Genomic DNA, 10045 nt, shown 5'->3' on the forward strand with positions numbered 1-10045 from the left:
AGACATTAAATACAATGCAAAGATTCAAACTATTGGAAGGCAAAAATTTTGATTCCAGTGTAGTGGTTTTAACAGACTTCACGAACAACAATCTCCTGTTAAAAACATTTTATTAAAAAGTTAGGTATTATCAGATTTTCACAAAACAGCACATCTTTTATAGCGCTAAAATTTAAATTGTTAAAAAATGTTATCCATGCCATGAACAGTTAAATTTTATCAATGTCAGTTTGCCACTATCACAGTCCAATATGTTCTCCGGTGATGTCTATTTGCCTTTCACTTTTCCACTGGCAGATTTCTTTGTAGTTTTCTTTGGTGTTTTTATGGCCTGAAATCATCAAAATATGTGCATAAGACATGAAATCCCGTTTCCAACACTAATATTGAAATATCTGCAAAGATTTACTGATGAATGGACTTTTTAGTAGGGTTGCTGCCATTTGTTTTTAGTATTGTCTGAAGATTTCATTTATCAAATTTCTTTCAAAGTTTAAGGCATTTTCACTACACTTCTTAATCAGCATGTAGAATAAGCAACTTTTGGAAGAGTTGTGTCCGTAAGCAATTCTTGTTACACTATTCCTTGAGGTACTGAATAGATCATTCAAATTCATATGTAGGAGCCCCTTCGTCCCTAGTTTTGCCCTTTAAATTTTGCGACTGATCAGAAAAACAAAATGGCTGACAGACCAACATTTTGGATTTCAACAATGAAAGTATCAATTTCTTGGAATATAGTAAGAGAATATAAAGTTATTGTTTTCATTTTACACTTTTAAAATACATATACAACAGGTGAAATAAGAATTCACAACTATTAGCCACCATAGTAACTGAAAAAAATATTTTGAAATGAACAATGATTTTTTTGGTACAAATATCAAGATTATCTCCCTTTGAGGTTGAGAAGATAGTGTTGAAATGGGTTGTTTCCCTTCCATTGTAACTTCTGTACTTTGCCTCTAATCTATAATTGATTAGCATAGATTGACCAATGAGAAAGCTTTCAACATATGGATGGATACATATTTTAATAAGTATAAAGAGTCGTTATATGCACAAGTTGTTTCTTTTTGCCCATGATATGCCCAAAAAGTTGATTGGATCTTAAATTTCCTATGCAAACTCTTGATCCCTAGTTGTACATATTTTATTTAGTCATGATTAGGAGTACGAATTTGCCGATAGGCAGTCCTCTTTAATGTTAAAAATTAGTGTCAGTTATATCTTTCACGTTTCTTTGTAGGGTTCCCATTTGTCCTGATTTTGGGATTAATCAGAAAAAAAACCCAACATGGCCAAAGGACGACCATCTTGTATTTGGCAATCAAAAGATTATCTATTAACGAGGAATTCAATTGATTGCTTCCCTAATTTTACTGAAAAACTGTCATTTTTGGCCTTCAAAAATTTTTTCAGGAGATCCACTTTCACAAATTATGAAATAGTTGCTTCCTTATTGAAATGGTATTATGTTGGTTTTTTAAGTAAAAATTTCCATATCACTATACTTCATTCATATGGAAACAATTCGTGTCACTTTGGTATGGGACTGACGTATATTGGTCCAATCTAGATCACTAAATCTCGCCAACAATGGCAGGCTCCATTCGGTCACCAACCGGCCGAAATTAGAGTCTGCGATAATGCTTAATTTTAGTTACCCGCGGATTTTAATTGTCGGCGGTTACAACTGAAGACGGGACCTACATACCTTTTTTACTGCAGATTTTACGACAGCCTTTGCCTTTGGTTTGACCTTTTTCTCTGGAGTCTTTGGGACTTTCTTGACCTTAACAGCTTTCTTTGGAGAAACATTCGCCTTTGTCGTTTTTGTTTTCTTTTTTGGACTCTCTGTAGATTTTGTCTTCTTTGTTGTGGCTTTCTTCGTTGATTTTTCGGTCTTCTCCTTCGCTTTCTCTTTTTTAGCTTTGGCTTTCTCCAAAGCAAGCAGTTTCTCTTTGTTGAGTTTAAACCTACTCATTAACAGGGGTTTCTCTGTTGTTGCCTTTGTTTTCACTAAAGTCTCTTTTTCCAGTGCCTTGGTAAGTGCTTGTTTCAATCGGAAACGCAAGGTTCCCAGGTCCACAGTTCTGTATTTCTCCGTGATAAAGTTACGAATGGCGGGAACAGAAACGCCCTTGGCGTCTTTTAGGGTCGTCACGGCTTCCACGGCCATAGATAGAAAGGTTGGGTGTTGGGATGGCGCCTTTGGTTTGACGACTTTCTTCGGTGATGAATCGGAGTCCGCCATTTCTTCGCGTTTGAATTACAAGAGAATTACAACCGACTACACCAAATTTCTCGTCGTTTTTATGAAGATGGCGCGAAACGGATGTGTGCACGTGCATTTATACTCCACACTCGCACCTCGGCGAAGACATAGGATTGAAACCTAAACACAGACAAATATTAGCATATATATTTCAGGGTTATGTTTTAGAAATATTGAAACCTGAAGTTGAATACCACTGGTATATCAAAAAATTGCTTTACAAGTTTTATCACATGTGATTTTGTATTCTAAAGTATTTATCCCATTGAGTTAATTGCACAAAACAAGTTTTTTTTCTGCTGAACAACTCAAGCATAGAGTCGAAATTTTTCTATCATCAGCATTCCCTGTTATCCGCAAAATATGAGGCCTCGTCCGCTGAAAGGCCGTAATAGTGGGCGTAAAACCTGCTAAATAAATAAATACGAGGCTTTTTATTACCACAGCATTTCCCGTTGTCTTCCGAATAGAGCAGTTTAGAACAGATTCGTTTGAAAAGGTTACTACTACTGGGTTATTTCAGCTATTTACATACTATAATTCCTGGTTGACAATATCTTCTTTGAGTTTGGTGGTAAGATCTTCCAACAGAATATTGCCATACCTACATGTATGGAACCTAACTGTGCCCCTCTGTTGGTTTATATATACGAAGCCGAATTTATCACATAGCTAAGAAATTCAGACCACAAAAACCTTGTGGTGTCCCTCGATTTCACTTTCAGGTATTGATGATGATTTAGATAGCGTATATATCCCAACCATAATTGGAAACCAAGGACACAACAGCACCAACCTATGTTGTTTCCATGTTGCAGTTTAATCGGTATTATGATTTGTTCCCAGTATCACGATTTTTGTGCAAGATGTTGGCAACTGACACACTCACAGTACAGGGTCCTGTGAGTTTCAGGTTGATGAAGATTATGAGGAAGTTTTTAGGTCGTCATAGTGATCTCATCGAGAAATATTTTGTCTTAATGACATGAAGCTTGATGCATTTTATTGTTGGTCGCATATCAGATGATTCCGTTGTTGCTTACTGTGTTCTCATTAGTGAACATAACACTACTTACTTTGAATGATCAATATCTACATGGCGGGTATCGTAGATGAAGAAGCCGCTCTACCGGAACACCTGGTCTTACTCTCCTTGTACTTTTTCAGGAGTGTCCATGTAAATCTCTTTTCTTCATATTTTATTATAGCTTCGTCGAATTTGTTTTTGAATTATGATTCCGTAAAACACTTCGGTACATTTTTAGTTTTCTTTATAATTTTTTTTATTGAGCTACAAGAAAAAAAAAAAAAAAATCCGGCAGTCAAACCAAATGTCAAACTAACGGGAGTTATTTCCCCTGTGCTGTGATTTCACCATGTGTACATGTAAAATACGCGCGTTTGATTTTTTTTAAGTTATAAGATAAAATATAACAGAAACAAGGGTACATTTTAATCCTGGTTCCAGTCTCCAAATTATGTAGATAGTTTAATTTTGTACATTGCACGTGTTCAAATAGATGTACGTTAAGGAAATCTACTTTTATATATGTAACTCTACTTAGTATTGCTAGTATACATATGTGGTTTTAATATTGTTTGTACATTATAACTTTATTTTGGATCTGTACACACCTAGTTGATTCGGTGTTGCTCATATATGTCTGTAATTGACTATTACATAACTTTAGAATCGGGACTGAATATAACAAACTCACTTCTATGGGGATCTTGATGTCACTGATAGAGTGATATCAGAGAATCACTATAGAGAGGTCCGTCCGCTTTGAAATAGAAAGAACGAGTCTGTCACCAATATATATATGTTTAAAAATATAGATAAGTGGATAAAAATATTTCTAAATTTAAAATGTACCAGCTGAGGTAATTTTTTAATTTATGGCTTGAATTTCACACGTGAATGCATGTACAGCTTTACTCTGTTACGTGTATAGACATAAATTCTTAACCATGTGCATACACAGGTAATTTTACAATATTAATTGTACACTTTTACACGTGTATTCATTCGTTGCTTTACTCGATCACTTATATAAAACTTTACTTTTACACGTGTAAACATTTGTAGCTTTACTCGATCACGTATATATATATAATTTTACTTTTACACGTGTATACATTTGTAGCTTTACTCGATCACTTATATATAACTTGCCTTTTACACGTGTATACATTTGTAGCTTTACTCAATCACTTATATAAAACTTTACTTTTAAACTTGTATACATTTGTAGCTTTACTCAATCACGTATATATATATAACTTTACTTTTACACGTGTATACTTTTTGTAGCTTTACTCGTTCACGTATATATATATAACTTGCCTTTTACACGTGTAAACATTTGTAGCTTTACTCGATCACGTATATATATGTATAACTTTACTTTTACACGTGTATACATTTGAAGCTTTACTATATCACTTGCACAGCACAGGTATGACATTACTTTTACAGGTGTGTACATGCACAGCTTTACTACAGCACCTGTATAGCTATAACTTCACTTTTCTCACGTGCACAATACATATGTAGCTTTACTATGTTGCGAGTACAGGTATAACATGTGTCTACATATGTAACGTTAATCTACCACATGGTAAGATATAACTTTATCATACACGTGTTTAGATAAAACTTTATCTTACACGTGTTTAGATATAACTTTATCATACACGTGTTTAGATAAAACTTTATCTTACACGTGTATAGATACCTAACTTTATTATATCATGTGAAAAAATATATATTTACTTTAAAATCAACATACATAGGTAGCTTTACTGTTTCACGTATACAGATAAAACACATGTAAACATTTATAGCTTTTCAGTGTCAGGTGTGCAGATTAAGCTTTACATTTACACGTGTAGACGTGTGTAGCTTTACTATGCTACATGTGCAGATATTTCTGTTCTTTTACATCTTATATCAGGTGTAAAGATATAACTTAATTTTTACAAGTGTATAAATATTATAAAAATAGTTGCTAGTGATAACATTGTTAACAAACTTTGTTTATACATGGGTAGCTTTGCTATGTCACGTGTAAAGATATTTATGTGTATGTAGATTTGCTGTTTCGCTAGTAATGATATAACTTTACTTTCTACAAGGTTATGTTTATGTGACTTTGCTGTTTCGCGTGTAAAGATATAACATTGCTGTTTACATGTTTATGTAGCTTTACTGTATCGCGTGTAAAGATATAACATTGCTGTTTACATGTTTATGTAGCTTTACTGTTTCGCGTGTAAAGATATAACATTGCTGTGTACATGTTTATGTAGCTTTACTTTATCGCGTGTAAAGATATAACATTGCTGATTACATGTTTATGTAGCTTTACTGTATCGCGTGTAAAGATATAACATTGCTGATTACATGTTTATGTAGCTTTACTGTATCGCGTGTAAAGATATAACATTACTGTTTACATGTTTATGTAGCTTTACTTTATCGCGTGTAAAGATATAACATTGCTGTGTACATGTTTATGTAGCTTTACTTTATCGCGTGTAAAGATATAACATTGCTGTGTACATGTTTATGTAGCTTTACTGTATCGCGTGTAAAGATATAACATTGCTGTGTACATGTTTATGTAGCTTTACTTTATCGCGTGTAAAGATATAACATTGCTGATTACATGTTTATGTAGCTTTACTTTATCGCGTGTAAAGATATAACATTACTGTTTACATGTTTATGTAGCTTTACTGTATCGCGTGTAAAGATATAACATTGCTGTGTACATGTTTATGTAGCTTTACTGTATCGCGTGTAAAGATATAACATTGCTGTGTACATGTTTATGTAGCTTTACTGTTTCGCGTGTAAAGATATAACATTGCTGATTACATGTTTATGTAGCTTTACTGTATCGCGTGTAAAGATATAACATTGCTGTGTACATGTTTATGTAGCTTTACATTATCGCGTGTAAAGATATAACATTGCTGATTACATGTTTATGTAGCTTTACTTTATCGCGTGTAAAGATATAACATTGCTGTTTACATGTTTATGTAGCTTTACTGTATCGCGTGTAAAGATATAACATTGCTGATTACATGTTTATGTAGCTTTACTGTATCGCGTGTAAAGATATAACATTGCTGTTTACATGTTTATGTAGCTTTACTTTATCGCGTGTAAAGATATAACATTGCTGATTACATGTTTATGTAGCTTTACTGTATCGCGTGTAAAGATATAACATTGCTGTGTACATGTTTATGTAGCTTTACTTTATCGCGTGTAAAGATATAACATTGCTGTGTACATGTTTATGTAGCTTTACTGTTTCGCGTGTAAAGATATAACATTGCTGATTACATGTTTATGTAGCTTTACTTTATCGCGTGTAAAGATATAACATTGCTGTGTACATGTTTATGTAGCTTTACTGTATCGCGTGTAAAGATATAACATTGCTGTGTACATGTTTATGTAGCTTTACTGTATCGCGTGTAAAGATATAACATTGCTGTGTACATGTTTATGTAGCTTTACTTTATCGCGTGTAAAGATATAACATTGCTGATTACATGTTTATGTAGCTTTGCTGTTTCGCGTGTAAAGATATAACATTGCTGTGTACATGTTTATGTAGCTTTACTTTATCGCGTGTAAAGATATAACATTGCTGATTACATGTTTATGTAGCTTTGCTGTTTCGCGTGTAAAGATATAACATTGCTGTGTACATGTTTATGTAGCTTTACTGTATCGCGTGTAAAGATATAACATTGCTGTGTACATGTTTATGTAGCTTTACTGTATCGCGTGTAAAGATATAACATTGCTGTGTACATGTTTATGTAGCTTTACTTTATCGCGTGTAAAGATATAACATTGCTGTGTACATGTTTATGTAGCTTTACTGTATCGCGTGTAAAGATATAACATTGCTGTTTACATGTTTATGTAGCTTTACTGTTTCGCGTGTAAAGATATAACATTGCTGATTACATGTTTATGTAGCTTTACTTTATCGCGTGTAAAGATATAACATTGCTGATTACATGTTTATGTAGCTTTACTTTATCGCGTGTAAAGATATAACATTGCTGATTACATGTTTATGTAGCTTTACTGTATCGCGTGTAAAGATATAACATTGCTGTGTACATGTTTATGTAGCTTTACTGTTTCGCGTGTAAAGATATAACATTGCTGATTACATGTTTATGTAGCTTTACTGTATCGCGTGTAAAGATATAACATTGCTGTTTACATGTTTATGTAGCTTTACTTTATCGCGTGTAAAGATATAACATTGCTGATTACATGTTTATGTAGCTTTACTTTATCGCGTGTAAAGATATAACATTGCTGTTTACATGTTTATGTAGCTTTACTGTATCGCGTGTAAAGATATAACATTGCTGATTACATGTTTATGTAGCTTTACTGTATCGCGTGTAAAGATATAACATTGCTGTTTACATGTTTATGTAGCTTTACTTTATCGCGTGTAAAGATATAACATTGCTGATTACATGTTTATGTAGCTTTACTGTATCGCGTGTAAAGATATAACATTGCTGTGTACATGTTTATGTAGCTTTACTTTATCGCGTGTAAAGATATAACATTGCTGATTACATGTTTATGTAGCTTTACTGTATCGCGTGTAAAGATATAACATTGCTGATTACATGTTTATGTAGCTTTACTGTATCGCGTGTAAAGATATAACATTACTGTTTACATGTTTATGTAGCTTTACTTTATCGCGTGTAAAGATATAACATTGCTGTTTACATGTTTATGTAGCTTTACTGTATCGCGTGTAAAGATATAACATTGCTGTTTACATGTTTATGTAGCTTTACTTTATCGCGTGTAAAGATATAACATTGCTGTGTACATGTTTATGTAGCTTTACTTTATCGCGTGTAAAGATATAACATTGCTGATTACATGTTTATGTAGCTTTACTTTATCGCGTGTAAAGATATAACATTACTGTTTACATGTTTATGTAGCTTTACTGTATCGCGTGTAAAGATATAACATTGCTGTGTACATGTTTATGTAGCTTTACTATATCGCGTGTAAAGATATAACATTGCTGATTACATGTTTATGTAGCTTTACTGTATCGCGTGTAAAGATATAACATTGCTGTGTACATGTTTATGTAGCTTTACTTTATCGCGTGTAAAGATATAACATTGCTGTTTACATGTTTATGTAGCTTTACTGTATCGCGTGTAAAGATATAACATTGCTGTTTACATGTTTATGTAGCTTTACTGTATCGCGTGTAAAGATATAACATTGCTGTTTACATGTTTATGTAGCTTTACTGTATCGCGTGTAAAGATATAACATTGCTGTTTACATGTTTATGTAGCTTTACTGTATTGCGTGTAAAGATATAACATTGCTGTTTACATGTTTATGTAGCTTTACTTTATCGCGTGTAAAGATATAACATTGCTGTGTACATGTTTATGTAGCTTTACTTTATCGCGTGTAAAGATATAACAATGCTGATTACATGTTTATGTAGCTTTACTTTATCGCGTGTAAAGATATAACATTTCTGTTTACATGTTTATGTAGCTTTACTGTATCGCGTGTAAAGATATAACATTGCTGTGTACATGTTTATGTAGCTTTACTATATCGCGTGTAAAGATATAACATTGCTGATTACATGTTTATGTAGCTTTACTGTATCGCGTGTAAAGATATAACATTGCTGTGTACATGTTTATGTAGGTTTACTTTATCGCGTGTAAAGATATAACATTGCTGTTTACATGTTTATGTAGCTTTACTGTATCGCGTGTAAAGATATAACATTGCTGTTTACATGTTTATGTAGCTTTACTGTATCGCGTGTAAAGATATAACATTGCTGTTTACATGTTTATGTAGCTTTACTGTATCGCGTGTAAAGATATAACATTGCTGTTTACATGTTTATGTAGCTTTACTGTATTGCGTGTAAAGATATAACATTGCTGATTACATGTTTATGTAGCTTTACTGTATCGCGTGTAAAGATATAACATTGCTGTTTACATGTTTATGTAGCTTTACTGTTTCGCGTGTAAAGATATGGTTGTGGGCGATAACCTGAGTAACAAAGTTTGTTATCGATGTACCAGAAACAGCTTGTATACACTTGAGGGTACGACCCTTAAATGCGCGCATTCTAGCTTTAGCTGCGTAAATGATCGAGGTGTGTCGACAGAATAGCCAGCGGCGTACGATGATGCCTATCGGTACAGCTTCCTCGTTACTCGCGAGGCCGGCGGCATTTAGAGACACGCCCTGCCCGTGACACAGTTACACTGGAGTGAGACTAGTCTCCTGCCGACACAATCTTCTTTTGTTATAGGATACTAACAGTTGTTACACGAGACTTTCTAAATGTATTCCATGTTCTTCAGTGTTTCTACACACATTTTCTGTTATTTATTTCCCTCGAAGAGCCGGGGATGCTTATTTCTCTTTATCGTATTTCGAGGCGTCATAATTATCCATTTACAATTATCCCTTTAAACGATAAAAAACAAATTTACAAACGTCTGAAATTTCTTCGAAGTGTAGAGAACCTCTGATCTCGACAATATTGGTTTACCTAATCTCAGCTTTGTGATCAGTTACCCGTTGATTGGTTCAGAGCACCACAATATCACATGATTATTCTTATTTGCAGAAAACATCCAATCAAGGTTTAAAACCCATAGCTGCCGCCTCTAACGATCACCTGTTCATAGTTT

The 10045-nt window shown here is 33.6% G+C and overlaps 1 protein-coding gene across 1 annotated transcript; it reads right to left on the minus strand.

Annotated features, from left to right (window-relative positions):
* Positions 1-268: 268 nt before the first annotated feature.
* Positions 269-2257, minus strand: LOC132544408 (histone H1.1, embryonic-like). The gene is made up of 2 exons (XM_060207999.1): positions 1718-2257; positions 269-331 (listed from the first exon to the last, which is right to left on the minus strand). Exons 1-2 carry the CDS (start codon positions 2255-2257, stop codon positions 269-271), a joined length of 603 nt encoding a protein of 200 aa, XP_060063982.1.
* Between the last annotated feature and the right edge of the window lie 7788 nt (positions 2258-10045).

The sequence above is a fragment of the Ylistrum balloti genome, unplaced genomic scaffold, assembly GCF_031769215.1.
Source record: "Ylistrum balloti isolate Yb309-2 unplaced genomic scaffold, AGI_CSIRO_Ybal_v1 Utg369796, whole genome shotgun sequence".
Lineage (NCBI taxonomy): Eukaryota > Metazoa > Mollusca > Bivalvia > Pectinida > Pectinidae > Ylistrum > Ylistrum balloti.